This window comes from Carassius auratus, chromosome 24 (genome assembly GCF_003368295.1).
Source record: "Carassius auratus strain Wakin chromosome 24, ASM336829v1, whole genome shotgun sequence".
NCBI lineage: Eukaryota > Metazoa > Chordata > Actinopteri > Cypriniformes > Cyprinidae > Carassius > Carassius auratus.
In genome coordinates this window covers 15485865-15502508 of record NC_039266.1, presented here as the reverse complement: position 1 = coordinate 15502508, position 16644 = coordinate 15485865, and the positions used below count along the sequence as shown (strand labels likewise).

At 36.1% G+C, this 16644-nt stretch overlaps 3 protein-coding genes across 9 annotated transcripts in view; all 3 read right to left on the bottom strand.

The window, feature by feature from the left end:
* Positions 1 to 3857: 3857 nt before the first annotated feature.
* Positions 3858 to 5287, bottom strand: LOC113042387 (60S ribosomal protein L22-like 1). Its single transcript, XM_026201220.1, has 4 exons — positions 5216 to 5287; positions 4732 to 4836; positions 4218 to 4339; positions 3858 to 4118 (listed from the first exon to the last, which is right to left on the bottom strand). The coding sequence occupies exons 1-4, from the start codon at positions 5222 to 5224 to the stop codon at positions 3977 to 3979; spliced, it is 378 nt and encodes a 125-aa protein (XP_026057005.1). The 5' UTR covers positions 5225 to 5287; the 3' UTR covers positions 3858 to 3976.
* Positions 5288 to 7692: 2405 nt separating this feature from the next.
* Positions 7693 to 10048, bottom strand: LOC113042386 (eukaryotic translation initiation factor 5A-1-like). Of its 2 annotated transcripts, none has more exons than XM_026201218.1 (5): positions 9928 to 10048; positions 8707 to 8897; positions 8520 to 8624; positions 7904 to 8035; positions 7693 to 7803 (listed from the first exon to the last, which is right to left on the bottom strand). In XM_026201218.1, exons 2-5 carry the CDS (start codon positions 8872 to 8874, stop codon positions 7741 to 7743), a joined length of 468 nt encoding a protein of 155 aa, XP_026057003.1. In that variant the 5' UTR covers positions 8875 to 8897; positions 9928 to 10048; the 3' UTR covers positions 7693 to 7740. The 2 variants fall into 2 exon arrangements, with proteins under 2 accessions (XP_026057003.1, XP_026057004.1); XM_026201219.1 differs by lacking the exon at positions 9928 to 10048 and adding an exon at positions 9677 to 9888.
* Positions 10049 to 10587: 539 nt separating this feature from the next.
* The window catches only part of LOC113042385 (TRAF2 and NCK-interacting protein kinase-like), a 38264-nt gene continuing 32207 nt past the window's right edge, over positions 10588 to 16644 (bottom strand). For all 6 annotated transcript variants that reach the window (XM_026201211.1, XM_026201214.1, XM_026201213.1 and 3 more), the window contains 2 exons: positions 16373 to 16512; positions 10588 to 14920 (listed from right to left, as the gene is read on the bottom strand). In XM_026201211.1, coding sequence (XP_026056996.1) covers positions 14837 to 14920; positions 16373 to 16512 — 224 coding nt within the window. In that variant the 3' untranslated portion in view covers positions 10588 to 14836. The remainder of the gene's footprint in view (positions 14921 to 16372; positions 16513 to 16644) is intronic.

Below are 16644 nucleotides of genomic sequence, written 5' to 3'. Positions count from 1 at the left end.
AAAAAAACAGTACTCTGTAATATGTTACAAAATTGGTTTTGGCTATGCAATATTTGCTTTCAAATATTTCCTTATATGCCCTTTGACTCCCATATCAAAAACCTTGTCAGACGACATTTTTACAGCTTCTGCGCTCTGACTTATTGACACACAGCAGTATCTGTTATTCCACAATCCTGTGAAAACAGACAAATTGTTTTTTCCCCAATGTTCTGAAGACATAGCTCTTGCGTGGCATTTCTTTAGAACAACCTGAACTTTGGCCAACTAGGCTAGGTCAGTGGAACAATATTTTTCATACATAACTGTACTGTACTGTACTGTACTGTAAGCTGTCGAAAAAGACAAAAGATTTTAAACGCCTGTATGTGGTTTGGTTTATGTTAGAAATGAAGTTAGACTGAGCAAAACAAAGAAGGGATTAGTATATATATATATATATATATATGTATATATATGTGTATATATATATATATATGTGTGGTGTGTGTGTGTGTGTATGTGTGTGTGTGTGTGTGTGTGTACATTAAACTTGAAAACAAAACTGCAGATCTCTGCTGACATCTGGTGGATATGAACGGATATGCTAAGTAAAAATATGAATGAGCATGTGATTACAACGCGAGAAGATAAAGGGAATTCTAAAGACACTCGGGTGAACAATTCAATTGAGACCAATATGAGGAATATTTAAGTAATTTTTTTAACGCTTTGCTATACTCACATATTAATGATCATAATGGAAACCTCCTCACCTCCTCAAACGAACTCCATTTCTTGACACACTTAGCGTTACTGATGTAAATTTATATCTTAACTGAAAACGTTTAAGAACCGTGGCTACAGAACAAAATACGTACTTTAATGCTTATATGTATTCATACTTAACATTTATTAGATTAAACGTGAGAAAAAAAAGCGTTGTAAATAGTTGTAAATAAGAGTGATTTGATTATAGGCTTACTTTGCTAGTGTTTTAATGTATTTTCTTTATTTTTGTAACTAATTTTAACCTCTATAGTTGAGCTTTCTCGCAAAGAGAATATACGATAACATACATGCCACATAACAATATGATTTATTCACAGAGGAAGATAATGTTTTTACATGCACTGTTTAATCACGTTGAATGATCACAGATAATAAACGAGTTTTTAACAATTACTAACAGTTATTTGCAATTATTTGTGACCCTGGACCACAAACCCAGTCATAAAGGTTTTAATTTTTTATTTTATTATTGAGATTTATATAGCACCTGAAAGATGAATAATTACGCTTCAATTGATTGATGTGTGGTTTGTTAGGATTGGACAGTATTTGGCTGAGATACAACTATTTGAAAATCTGAGGGCGCCAAAAAAAAAATTTAAATGTTGGGAAAATCGCCTTTAAAGTTGTTCTTAGCAAAGCATACTACTAATCAAAAATTTACAAAATATCTTCATGGAACAGGTCACATTGTCTTTTCCATTTCTCTTGTGCATCATGTCCTTACTTTTAAGCTTTGGATTACTTTGAAGACTCTTGTTTGCACATGATCAAGTTGGTCAAAGCAGGTATTTGTCTCATGGTAATGTTTTATAAATTTTGTCTTTTCACAGCTTGCATGGTGGTTGGTGTGCTCGTTGCAGCTTCACACACATCTTCTCTGGTTTTCTGCAGATGCATGGACTGAAAAGAATAGAAGGATGGTTTGTTTCTGTGCAAGGAGCTGGTGCGGTACATGCCTCTCTTTGGCCATGAGGTCATTCCTCCATCTTTGGTGCAGCGCTATGACTGTGGAATTGACCTCTGGCTCGTTTCAGAATGATCTCCTCACGTCTGTGCTTCTCAACGTCCATGTTCCTGCCCAAAGAATTGCTATGTTTCTTTAGTAAGTTGGATGATAAATAGGTGGATTTTGCAAGACAACATGAATGTTCTGAAACCTTCAAGCATGGTCTCAGTAAAGAGCTTGTAGTGCTTCCGGAAAAATGTCTTCCATTGTTTTTCCAGTTGTTCTGGGGGCTTTTTGGTGCATATAGTGGACTTTGCAGGGCCACAGCATGCAGTGGACTGGGATAGCGATACACTTCCATGCCCTGGTGACCTGGAAGATCAGAACGGTAGGTGGGTTGCAAAACAACTTTGGATTGAAGTATGTCGTAAACATCTGGCCAGTGCGAGTCTGGAAACAGATCCGCCACAGATTGGAAAACATCTTTAGTAATCGTCTCATCTGAGAAATGGGATTGAACTCCTGTGTGCTCTTGTAATAGAATGGGTCGGCTCCTCTGAGGTTCCTCATCCACGAAACATTCTCCATCTCCGAGAGTGTTCTTGTATTTCAAGGAGGCCAAAGAGGTGGAGAGAGAGCTGATGGTTTCATCACAGTCAGAGGGGGTAAAAACATCTCCAAAGTCGCAAAAAACCTGAGCTTGACCTGGATTGACTTTGCATGTGCGAATGAAGTTCTCGGTTATGCCAGCTTCTTTCCCTCAGGCACTGATGATGAAGCAGGTCTTCAGATGAATGACTGAAACGTGACAAAAGGCCCTTGGATTTTCTAGTTTCATTAACAGCCTCTTCAGAAAAACTGCGCTTGAGCTTTAGTCTGAATGAGTCTTTATCCACCCAGTAATCATGCGGTCTCTGTTGGATAATTGTTGACATTGAATCTTTAGGATCAACCTTGGTTTTTCCTAGGGCCGTCTCCACCATTAATTTGTGTCTAACTCTCAAGACCTCCAGCTCCAGGAGTCCTGCCAAAGTTGCACGAAATCGCTCTCTAATACGTTTCCTCCCATTGCTGGGCCATAGTGCTGCTTCAGCTTCTTCTCTGTGCAGAGCATTAGATGTCATCCTGGTAACAGGATAAAGGCTCTAGCTCTGGCTGCCTTTCACACTGAAGGTCTTTATAGCAAAGTCAACCATATCAATGCAAATGCATTTAATTCCAGACGTTTCTATTGCTCTACCGGTCTATTGATAAGATTTTCACTAACCTTTGACCTTAGGTGAAGAATTTGTTAAAGATAAAATGTAATGCTATCAATGAGAGATTTAATTAACAAGGTTAACATTTGGGAGATCAATATCAATGGCAGTAATAGCATTTTAGCTATTCATTTTTTTATATAACTTAATATTAAAGGCAAGACACCACAGGAAAACATTTAAATATCACTATAAATATTTTTTACAAAGTGGATTTTGGATATTTCATTTTATCATTCCATAAATCAGAAAATACTGTCAACAGCCAGAAAAAAATATCTTACCTTAATTTAACAACAAATTTAAACAGTTCAAATGTGTAATCAATCACATTTAAAATACACTTTCAACTTGCAACACAACATACCATTTTTTCAGTGTTTTCATATCTTTCTTCAAAATCAAATAAAAAAATCAAACGTTCATATCGATTACATTTGAGAATGGCCTCTGTAATCCCAATTCTTAAAGCAACAGTTAGTTGTTGCATCTTCTGATGCAATTAAATTATGGGGAAAAAAAACAAAGGAGCTCTGTATTCTTTTACTTCTGAAAGGTTTCTTCAGAAATTATTAAATGCAGATACATTTACAGAGTTCCTAAAAAACCCTCAACATTCATGACAAAAACTATAAAGAAAATTATAAATTATAAGGCAACTAAACTGTTTAAATATTGCAATAACACTCCTGCAATGATTGCTTCTACTGTAATGATTAATAGTTAGTTTCACCCCTACAATATAATCTCTATTATCAGACACCACTGGCAACATGTCTGTTAATGAATCCTTTGGAACTCTTTTATCCTTGTTCCACCTTGATTATAAATCAAGCCTACTACATTAAACATTTACTACCATTGAAAACACATGCCACTCAATTTCTGTGTATCATTTTATTTACAAGCAGATATCGAAACAAGCAGCCCTGCATTTGAAGATGTGACAGCTAATACAGGACCTTGATACACTCAAACATTTTTCAAGACAGAGCTTTCATTCATCAGCATCAGATTCATCATCTTGACTGATCTGGAAGTAGCGCAGCTCGTAGCTTTCCTTATCCGACGCCACCACCCTCAGCCAGTCTCGCAGGTTGTTCTTCTTCAGGTACTTCTTTGTGAGGTACTTAAGATACCTGAGGAACATGGGGTTGTTAGTACACATACAAAGACTTTAAAAAGAACACTAACAATAGACATAAGCCTGCCGAGTCAGCTGATGTACCGAATCTCACCTTTTAGAGAACTGCTTCTCTGATGTGACGCTGATTTTGTTCTTCTGACGCACAATTTGCACTACATTTCCCATGTTGCCCGTTTTGCCATTAACCTTCACCTTCTCTTTCAGAAAGGTTTCCTGTTAGTAATAAAACAGCATGACCACTAGGGAAGAGAACCCTAGGCATTTAACTAGGGAAGGGAACCCTAGTTAGGGCACAGCGTTAGTGATGTAACTACCTGGACATCAATCATAACAGGCAATAAAGGACGCTTTGTTATTATAAAAATAAAAATCAGAATTGGATCGGAAACAAATAGATTTAAAGGAACATAATTTGAATGTTTAAATCATTTAACAAGAACAAATAAAGCATTAATTTGGTTTTCTAGCCAATGCAAACAAACTTTTTTTTTTCAGCACAGAAATTTTAAAGACTTTATACCATGTCTGGAAATGTAATTACATTTTCAGGTTTTCCATGCCCATAAATCATGCGTTTCTATCATCGTTTTTTTTATACAACTTACAAAGTTGGCAGAGTCAAGGATCCCATCCTCGACAGGGTGAGTACAATCAAGGGTGAACTTCCAGGAAACACCCTTTTTATTCTTTTTCACAACAGTCTGCCTTTTCTAAAAAAAAAAAAAAAGAAGGAGAAAATACATAAGTACTAAATTAAAATATATTTTTCTCAGTTTAATACTGCACTCGTAATTCATACTTGTTTATAAACTAATAATCTTATAAAAACAAATTAACTCATGTAACACACTACTATAATTCTCTCATCGTGAACCAAATGCGTTTGAATGGTTGTCACGCTAAAATGCTCATCCGCGTGTCTCCCACTAGAAAGTCAAACTAATGTTTTAATAATATGATCCATTTTTGCAAAAAAATAACTCTGGTTAATACAGGACATAGACATTTAATGTATTTCATATTTTAATCATACAAAACAAAAAATAAAACGCATTTAACTATTAAGACCGGTCTCCGGTCGACACGTACCGGTGCCATCTTGGAGAGGTTGGCGTGAAAGAGGAAGTGGCGTAGGTCCGCGTAAGAGTTCACGAAGGTTTCTCGCATTTGATTGGCTACCAGTAGGGAAGGATTCATGTTTTCAGTTCGGCGGCGTTCGATTTGTGAATGAATCGTTCGGTTGAATGAGTCGGCTCTTTTGAATGAATCAGTGAAACATAACATAAACGATTTGTATAATATGTAGATTTCACAGACTGGGAGAAAAGTAAGCTAAACAGCAGAACGACACAATGAAAACGTACTTTTCTCATAGACAGTAGGGAAAATACGTAATTATGTCTGACGACTGACGTCATAGAATCAGTTTCTCGAAACGAACTGATCGAAAGAACCGATTAGAGAATATTGTTCATTTTGAATGTGAAGTTATATTTATACATGAAACATTTATTATTGCAATATAATACAATTGTATCATATAGCATTTCTGTTTCACTAGGTATATGCAAGCATTTAAAGTTATGTATTACTTTTGACAATGATTTTATTTTGTGCATATTGTAGTATGGAAAACATAGATATGCTGCATGGCTCTGTAGATAATATTGTATATGGATGTAGCTGGCTTAACATGCAAACAACAATCACAAAAACATAAACCACAACTAGGCTTTTCAAGCATTAAAATGAACACACATTGAATAGAGAAGGGAGAGACCCGGCTCTGCTTAGCTACTGAGGAAGCGTGACTCATTCATACATCATTGTGCAGACACAAGGCTATATTGAGTGAGCCCTCAGGAAGCACATGGGCACAACCTGACTTGCCAGTTATTGGGCAGATTTCTGCTCTTGAACAAATTTGATAGGTACAGATTTCTGTATATACAATTTTCATTTTAATGTTGCTCAGCTACACAACAGCAAAACTGTAAACTAATTTATTTGAATTATACACATTAAGATGTTACTCAACATATAATTCACATTGGCTTTGAGAAATCACTCAGTGGGAGCCAGTAGGTGGATGAAGATTGAGTTTGAATAGACTGCAGTGCCACATGTCTGTCTCCAGTACTGAATTGCAATACTTTTGGTCAGTCAGTGTTGTCTGGGCACCAGGCCTCAAATGGGAAATGAGCATTTGGCTCCTCCCATGCAGAGGATTTGGCAGCCCAGCCCAACCCAACAAAGCTTTCAGTCTTTCCTAGTTACTGTCCTCACTTTCTAAAATGATGTCTCATGTCATTTTGCCTATTTAAATTCTTTAATCTATTTAACATTTAAAACCATACAATAGATGTTTGAAAATGTTTTTATACATGTGTAATATAAAATGTATATACCTTTTTAGTTGGAGAAAATAAACATTGCAGGTTGTGAGGAACCCAAAAGCATAGCATCAAAATAGACACTTTCTACTTCTAGAATAACATGAGCACCTTATTTGATGGATTTTTCCAGAATGATCAGACAAGTTAGACTAGGTAATTTTCCCCTGAATTTACACATGTAGGATATTCATTCACCAGACTGTAATACAATGTGTTAAATTTTACCAGAAGAATATCTGCTGTAACTATGAAAAAACACCTTTAACCAGCCTTCTGGGGCTCGTTTTAATCCTGATCAAGTGTCACTAAAAAAAAAAAAAAAAAAAAAAAAAAAAGGAATAGTAATCTATTAAGTTTTTATTTTTTGCTCTCTCCAGTCATGTGACAAAGGCCTCGGGTGAACAAAGGAAGATTAGAACTCAAAAAAGATTTAGTCCTCAAGTTCATTCTGGGGCAGCACTGATAGGAGCCTACCTGGAGACAAATACAGGCTTCAACACTTTATTTAAGGTCATCAATGACTATGCTATTGCGTTACAGAGGTATTCGCACATGGCCATCACATCCTTTCCACTTCTGAACAATAAGAGACTGGCATTTAAGAGGACATTTCGCTGGAGTTTATTTCTCTGTCATAGCGCTTTTACTTGAAAAGGTACTTTTAAAAGTACTGCAAGTACAAGGAAGTGCCAACTACCAGTGTGCATCTCACTTTGGGGCAGGAGGGGGGCCTTCAATTGAGAGAAATTAACTATAGTGCCAGCATGGCATAGATCATGTAAGGAGAAAAGTAAAAGTATGGCACCCAGAGAGGGAGAAAAAAAAAAAAGTTCCATGTCAGTTGGGGTTTCCTATCTTCGCAACACCTTGCTTAAATCCTGCACACTAATTACGGTGAAGAAATTCAAGAACACAAAAATGGATCCCATTATTTAACATTCAGGAATGTAATTTGTAATAACTTGAGGGGGAGGTTGAGGGGGTAAACACACTGACAGTATTAAACCTCTTACCCAAGAGAATGCTGACTGACCCCACAAGTCCAGCATAGTATTGGAAGGAGAAAAAAGGAACAAATCACAACAAAAAAATGTTGAGGTTGTTTGTGAAGGCCATAGCTTTGGTGCCAAATAAAACCAAAAAAAAAAAAAAAAAAACAAATGCAAGAGATTTGTTAAAGTGTAGCATGTTGCAGCCTGAGCAGCCCAGTCTTTCTTCCTATTTGGTCATGGGTTTGACAGCCACAGCAGATTCTTCGCCCATAGCTGAAAGCACAGTAACCTGCCAAACAAAGAAAACAATGAGTGGGCTACAATGACAAAAAAAAAAAAAAACCACAGCTAAAAGGACTAAATGTATTCATTCAAACTGGTGTGCTTACCAACATCTCTTCACTAGCTGCAAATTTGCTTTCAATTTCTTTGCCCAGGTCACCTTCTGGCACACGCAGGTCTTCACGCACGTCTCCGTTGTCCATCATAAGAGAAAGGAATCCCTCACTGATATCAACCAGCTAGTAGGGCAAAAGACAATTTAAAGGAAAAGAAATGGAATAAGCATCTAGGCTAAAGTATCATGAAAAGCCAAAATATACATTTTATTGCCCTGGTGGAAAAGATTCTCAGACAACCAATTAAGATGAAATGACATATGCAGAGCCGCCAAAAAAAAAAAAAAAAAAAAAAATCTAATATTGCTCCAAATGCACAACAACAACATTTCACCTAACCCCAGCAAATTTAATTTTCTAGCTTATTAAATGAAGCAAAAAATAAAATGCATTCAGGAACAATAACAGAAAGCATGATGATATCTAAATCCTGAATAAAACTAACCAAAGTCACTGTTTTGGAGAGTTTACCAAAGTTTGCCTTTATTACACACAACAAAAGCTCAGGAAAACTTTAGGGTAAATGAAGTACATGAATTCCCATTAGAAAGGACATGTGGTTTTCACCCTATAAAGCTTGAATTTTACGAAGCCATGCACATCTCACCTGGTAGTCATTTCTTTTGATGTTAGGCACGTCCATGTTGTGGGTGGAGGGGCAGATATCTTCATACTTTTTATTTGTGAAAATGTCAATTCCAACCATGTGAACCTGTAAACAAACATTGTACTTAACACTAATAACAAACAAAAGTAGGTTAAAAACAGCCATGCCAAAGAAATCTAAATATTACCTTTGCGTGACCATGCTTGCCAGTCTTGGAAGTGGACATTTCGACAATCTTGCAGGGACGACCCTTCAGAACCACGAACCCGTTCTTGCGCAGGGCGCTGCACTGCATGGGGTAAGTGGTCGAAGCCCCGGCATCTCCGCTGGTGAAATCAAGATCTGGATCTGCCATGATGGGGATCTAAACAGGGGGCACTAAAAGAGATAACTGGACATTAGTACGTTTTTATTTTAGAATGCTCTCAAACACATAAGAACATCATGATCAAGTCACGTGTGGATGAGCAAACTTTCCAATGTACGACTTGTCTATAGTCAGGTTTACTAACTTAATAGCGCAAGATAAAATGTAACGTTAGTTTACTATAAACCACTCTCCAAAAGGTTAAACAACTCCTAAAAATAGAAAAAAAAAAAAAAACTTGAATCGATTTTTGTTTGCACTAGCAGCCAAACCTGCCGCATTACGCTGCTCTTATTTCACCACATAACTGATCCGATTCAATTTAACGACTAAACTCGATCAAACCTCAACTAATAATTGTTTACGTTTTAAAATGTGTCGTTTAAATACCTAACGAGCGTCAAATGACACTTAACAGCCGCTATTTTGCACTCGGTTTAAACAAAGACCACGCCGAATCAGGACAGATGGTATGCCAATGCAATTTATAACACTTTAATCAGTAACACTCACTAAAACAATACTACGCGAAGGAACTCGTTAATTCCACGTCACTGTTTACAAAAAAAGCGAACAGTACGCCGCGCGAAACGGGTCTAATTCGCGTGGCGCACGTCAACGTGGTTTCGCCGCTGATCAATGACTCGGCTAAGAGGCTAACGCCCCGTTCTTCCGTTCTGTATAACAGAATAACATTTGAAACACAGATAGTAGAACAACGACCGGCAAGCTATAAAGTAACAAAGGATAAACGGATCTTGTGCGGTTTTAGCCCAAGTTTCTCACGTGCCTCTTTTCAGTCAAGTCAGTGCGCGCGGGGAAAGGCCTCGCGCGTGCTGTGCTGTGCTTGCTCGCGGCCTGCGAACTAGAGAGCCGCTCCTTAAAGAACCGCCGCAACGCGTTTTCTCAAGACGAGCCGGTTACGTTCAACGGCAAGAAGCACGCGTTCGAGCCCGACAGCTTTTTAAAAACAGCACCGACACTTAAAAAGTTCAGTGTAATCTTTCGTCACAATTCAAACACGCTACATGCAGCACTTACTTCCAAGAAAAAAAAGGAACGTCAACGCGCAAGCGCGGCCAATTTTAATGCGGCATCCGTATAGTGGGCGGGATTCCTCTTCTTCTGCAGACGCGAGGATAAACTGGGCCTGTAGTTTGTGATTAGTGCCTCTCAGCGCTTAGGATGCCACTTTTACGTTAAATGACATTTTAGCAAGCATGCAAAATGCTTGCTAAAACGTCAGCATGCTGGCTAAAACGTCATTTGATGTGTGTGTGTACACACGCACTGCCGACCAAAAGGGAAGAATAACTAAGCTCATGCTTGCAAAATGTTATCTGAAGGATCATGTGACACTGAAGACTGGAGTAATACAGCTTTGCCATAACAGAAATAAATCACATCTTAAAATACAGGCTATTAAATTAGAACACATTAAAGTTGTAATAATGTTTCACAGTATTAATTTTTAATAATTAAATGCATGCTTGGTTGCAGACGTCTTTTTAAAAACAATCTTTTGGCTGACAATAGGTTAGAGGCTTGCAACAAACGTCCAAATTGCAGAAGACAAAACACAATAGATGGCTTATTATGAAAATATACTTAGTATTTCATATATGCAATTTAATTTATAATTCTTATTATAAAATAATATTACAGAATCTATTATAAAATAAAAAAGAACAGCACACGGTCTGGTTTGAGGTGTCAATTTATTCTTAAAAAAGAAAAAAAAAGCAAAGAAACGGTCAGTTTTTGGTGACAAGTGAACACAATGGGTGAGTTTCCAAAATTTAAAATTTCCATTTTTCCATTTCACATTCTCCTCTTTCAGAAACGCTTGACTCCGTCTGAATAAGATCAAAAACTGGAGTTTCAGTCAAAGTAGAAAAGGGTCTAACATGAAGACTGACAAAATCAGTAATGCTCATTATTGCTATAGCTTTTCTAGACTGATCCACCAACCTGCTTTGCCATCACATTTGATATGCAGTCTTCTCTCTGTGGTTTTCCTCTTTAAACATAAACACACTGAGTATTAGATTAACAAGACTAGATCCACAAACAACCCTATGGTATAACATTTTCGCAGTTTTCAGGGGTGAATTTATTTCATAAGGAAAAAGCACTAAACAATACTGCATTCAAATTAGAAAACAAACAAAAAAAAAATCAAATAAAGCACTCATATTAAAGCATCTCTGACATAATATAGATTTCATATTTCTCTAAAACAAACTAATCCAGAATACAACTGAAGAAAACGGTCCCTTTAAAAAGCAGCAGCAATAATACTGCTTCTTTCTAAATACAGATACCAGCATTAAAGCACTGTACAAAACAATAAATAAAATGGATCAGAATATCAAGAAAACTGGATTGTAAAAAATGTATTTATAACCATAAAATATTCGGTTTAGAAGATTCAGCTCTTTTTGTGGGTTTTGTGGGTGACACAAAGGGGACTTGAGTGACTTGAGTGTTGTTTGTTTGATTTACAATATGTAATAAATTGTAAGCAATAAAATGCAACACCCACTAAATGGACTAGGCACAGATTAGATGAGATCACCATCTCTTAAAAGTCCAGGCTACATTTGGAACAAAACTCTAGTTTAATAGCCTTAAAAATCTATTTATAAAATACTACAGCCTGCATATTTTGAGAACAAAACATATGCCCAGTTTCAGCTTCAAATGTCTGTAACAGAGAAGGCTTGTAATCTTGAAACCTCACCATTTTGTCATTGTAATGTCAAATACCTGCATTTCTTGTTTAACTGATGTATTTACATGCTTAAAAATAAGTGTTTAAATCACACACACCCAATCACACACTGGAACAACCGTAAAATTAACAGCCAATATCCAGAATGCTCGGTTGTGCTATAAATCAAAAATTTTAATACACATAAACAAAAGAGAAATACAGAAATAAAACAACAAAACCCGCTCGGCCTGAATATAAAGGATGTACTTACAGTATTAATGTCCATATTAAGAAAGAAAATGAGGTCAAGGACACGTCGAAAGATTTTCTACCACTGAAGGTGGTGCATGAGAGATGAAGAGATCAACTAACCTCATAGCCGTTGATGAAATGAATGGGAAGACCCCATAAGCATTTCACACCTCCACACACATTCACTCAGTTCACAGTTTGATGGACAAAAAACATGAAGTCTCAAAAGTTCCTAGTTGTGTTAAGTGAATTTCACACTCTATTGCCCTTACAGAACTGTAATGAAAATATATAAAAGTATATAAAGGACTGTTATATCTTGATTCCACCTATTTGATTAAAATGCCACGTCATTTGGAAGGACTTCAAGTTGGCGATTCTGCAGTTAGAGGCTTTTTTGTGTTTGTGTAATCCTAAAAATGCAAACAGTTTAATAAAACTTATCAAGTGGATTGGATTTGGAAGTAATGTCAGTTGTGTGCTTGGTCTAACAAAAAAAAAAAAAAAAAAAGAAAGAAAGAAAATTAATTGATAAATTACAATTCTTGGCATGGTGATGATGACATTAGTATTTGATTAAAAAAATACAAATAAAGCTAGAAAAATGAAAAAGTAAAAATAAACGGAGGATGTCTTCAAGTGTAAATAATTAGAGAGACGAAAAAAAAAAAAAAAGGATTTTCCATTAAAATCATCCGTGGGTATCAAAAAGTTGCACGAATTGAAGAATCAGGCTAATTTAAAGTGTGGACTAGATTTGGCTGTAACACAAGACATTTCACCAAGAATATTATTATTATTTTTTCATTTCTGAATATTTCTATCTGGCGCTCTACACTCAAATCACCTCTGAATATACATGGAATGACAACATAGCCTTATTTTACATTTGTTAATTACAACATCCTCATCGCCAATCGAAAATATACCTATTATAATGGAATAATGTTGAAAATTCACTGATCTACTGGCTGCATTTAAAAGAAGACACAACCCATCCTCCCTCCAGAGAATAAATAACCCCCTTTCAAACTACGATCTGGAATATTGCCTTATATTGTTTCACTTACAAAGGTTTGATTTACGGCATCAATAGTCATTACCCACACAGAAAACTGAACCGATCCAACAGGTGAACAGAAACGAGGTAGCCTAAAAGGAAGCTCTACTCACAAAACACTACCCTTCGTTCACCGCTTCACGTGAAGGTGGTGGATCTTACAGAACCACAAACAGCGTCGCACATTTCTGTCACAACTTCACAGTTCAAATTCATTCGATTCGGAGGCAGGACTCTTTTTCCAAAACGGAAGTGGATATTTACAGAGGGTGATAGTGAATGTCCCTCTGGAAAGAGTTGGAGATCCATCATGAGGAGAGGTGAGCAATCGACTCACCAGGCTTGATTCCCTTGGCCTTTATTGCACTTTGCTGAAAGTCACGAGAAAACCAACTTAAAAATACAAAACTGCAGCACATTCTTATTCTAATGACACGTGTTACTCCTGATACTAAAACAACTGAGATTGCTGGTATGTTAATGGTTATTTTTGTATCATTGGTGGAAAGCATTACATCTCATCATTCATTCACAAACACACACTCTTACAAAGAAACTGATACGCTAAACAGAATCTTAATGTATTTTTTTATGTTTCAACAGAAAGCTCTGTAGTATTTACCAGTCAGTTGAAGTATTCAGACTCTTTCTAAGCACTGTGGTGATAAAGCGTTCAAGAATCGACTCCGCAGACCTTAAATAAAAATGGTCTAATCCAATCCATATGGAAATTTATTTTCTCATAGGGCCAGTAAAACAGCCTTATTGTCTTATTATTGTCTTTCAAATATTTTTGTCAATGTCCAGGCTGTTGTTTGTCACTAACTTTTCTGAGCCTGTTCCTCACACAAAACATCATATGGCTTCAGAAACTAGAAATACAGTGCACATTGACTACTTTTATGATGTTGAAGAGTGATAAACTTCTCTTTTTATGTAGAACTGAGGAACAAAAATCTTACAGTTCTGAAATGGCAATTTTAATTGAGCTATCCCTTTAAATCCCCCATAATATAAGTTGTAAAGAAAATGGAAATGAATGTAAAAGGTCTGATCGACAGCACCATCTCCCTGAGCACAAGGAAAACATTGCCAAACCACAGGCTCCAAATGTGAATACTATAGAGCTTTGGGATAAAACTAGGAATGCACAGTATGAATATTCAGAATCATTATAAAGTTCCGTTATACGTCAATATCAGCAGGCATCAATTTCCATCCCAAAAAGTAGAATTTTCATTTCCTTATAGAAATATGCATTAACATCCATTTCTTTTGGACTTGACAAATTAAACCGAGCAGCTCTGCAAATTCATATTTAAGACATTCTGTGGACAGCCTGAAGTCTGTCTGCTCCAACATAATGTGGCAAAGTATCATACAAGTCTTAAATATCAGACGTTAGAGTGGTATCCACATGACACAAATATCTGTGTGCATTCCAAGCTGAAACATAAAAAAGAAAAAGGGTTGATCACACAAACCAGCCTCAATGGATACATCCCGCAAGGGAGGTTTACTGACGTTCGAGCGCAACCGTGACAAATTATTATCGAAAAGTGTCTTAACAGTACAAATATTCACTCTACTCTGTGGGTCTTATTCCCCATATTTCCAGTCTTCACCTCCAGAAGAATCTAGATAGAGATTTGTACAGACAAAAACCCCAAAACCCCACGCATGTTAATAAAAGAGCCATCAAAATAACGCAGACCGGTTGTTCTTCTACATTGTTGTTGGCGGGGGCGTGTGGATTTTGGGTTTGTCTTTGACTCTTCTGAGAAGGTCCCAGCAAGGCTTGGTCTTTTTGCCGTCTGCCAGATTATCCAGCACACCCGGATGTTCCTGTCTTTCCTTTTTTCACACTTTTCAATAAAGTAGAAAAGGTCCACAGATACAATGCAGGGAGGGGCGGGGATGAATTACCAATTCATCATGGAGTTTCTGTTCAAGGTCATGAAGAAAACTTGGCTGCTGCCTCCTGATCTGACTGAGGCAAAGAACACCTGCGACACATGGAGGAATGGACATTATTATATTGCCTATTATTCACATTCAAAGGACCAAACTCTTACAATCTACTGCCTTAGCTGTCTACATTCAATTTCCAATCAGGCTTATTTTCAGGTATTTTATTTCAGCTAGTTGCCGAGGCAATATTTCTCACTTTCATTTAGTTTAACTTGATGTACTATAACTAAAAAACATACATTAAAAGTATTAAAAAAAAAACTAATAAAATGGAAAAAACACACAAAAATCATTTAAATCACTAATTTAAATTATTGATAAAATAATAGTAATAGTATAGTAGTATATCAATGATACTAAAACACTGATAAATGTAAGTTATCCACTACATGGGTCAATGACACATTCATGATAAAAAAAAAACAAAGTAAAAAAAAAGAAAATGTTTGAAAAAAGAATTTAAAAAACATTACTTTCAAAAACTTATTAAGTATTGAAAGTGCAAAAATGGTCAAAAGGTTTTTATGACATTGTTATATTTTATAAAAATTTTCTTAGAAACACTGAATAGAAATATTACTATATACTATAAATCACTTTTTGAAAAATAGTGTCATGAATTTTGACAATCATTTTGCTAATATTTTTTTTATGAGCTGTTTTTCTTCATTATCATATCTGGACAGGTATCTCTTTCTAGCATTAAAAATTATTTTATAAAATAATACATTATAAATCAATGCTAAATAAATTAATAAACTTAAATCTTTAGTATTGTTAATGATACCAAAAAAAAAAAAAAGGGAAATTAATAAAATAATAAATAGCTACATTGTAAATGTAATTTATAGCAACATAAATTACATTATAAAAAAAAAAAAATCAACAAACAAACCTAGTGTATAGTGTCACTGACCCATAGAAAAACTCTCATAATTTAAAAGTGAAGTGTTAATACATTTTTTAATATATGATCCTGGACCACAAAACCAGTCATAAGGGTCAACTTCATGAAATTGAGATTTATGCATCATCTGAAAGCTGAATAAATTAGTTTTCCATTGATGTTTGGTTTATTAGGATCAGACAGTATTTGGCCGAGATACAACTCTTTGAAAATCTGGAATCTGAGGGTGCAAAAAAAAAACAAATCACCTTCGAAGTTGTCCAAATGAAGTTCTTAGCAATACATATTACTAATCAGAAATTAGGTTTTGATTTATTTACGGTAGGAAATTTATAAAATATCTTAATGGAACATGATCTTTACTTAATATGCTAATGATTTTTGGCATAAAAGAAAAATCAATAAATTTGACCCATTCAGTGATTGTTTTGGCTGTTGCTACAAATATACCCTATCAGCTTAAGAACTGGATTTGTGCTCCAGGGTCATATAGCATTAATTTTAGCCAAAAAACAGAACGAGTAAAAAAAAGTAACAGTAAGATCATGGATGAGCAAGTTGCATCATGGAGGTAACGCACTTTATCGTTTCTCTCCGAAAGGAACTTCAATCGCTGTGCTCGCTTGTGCATGAAAACTCCGTCGAGGTGTCCCGTTTCCACGGAGCGGATCTCAATGGCTTTCTCTCCCCAGCCCATGATCTGGTTGGAGTGGATGTAGGCTGCAGAAGGGGAGGGGGAAGGTGGCGAATATATACAAAAGACAAAAGAAAACATGTGACAGGAGAGCGCTGACACCAAGATGCAGTACATCATCAGAACACCCCGTTCCTCAACGACTTCTGACGTCCAAC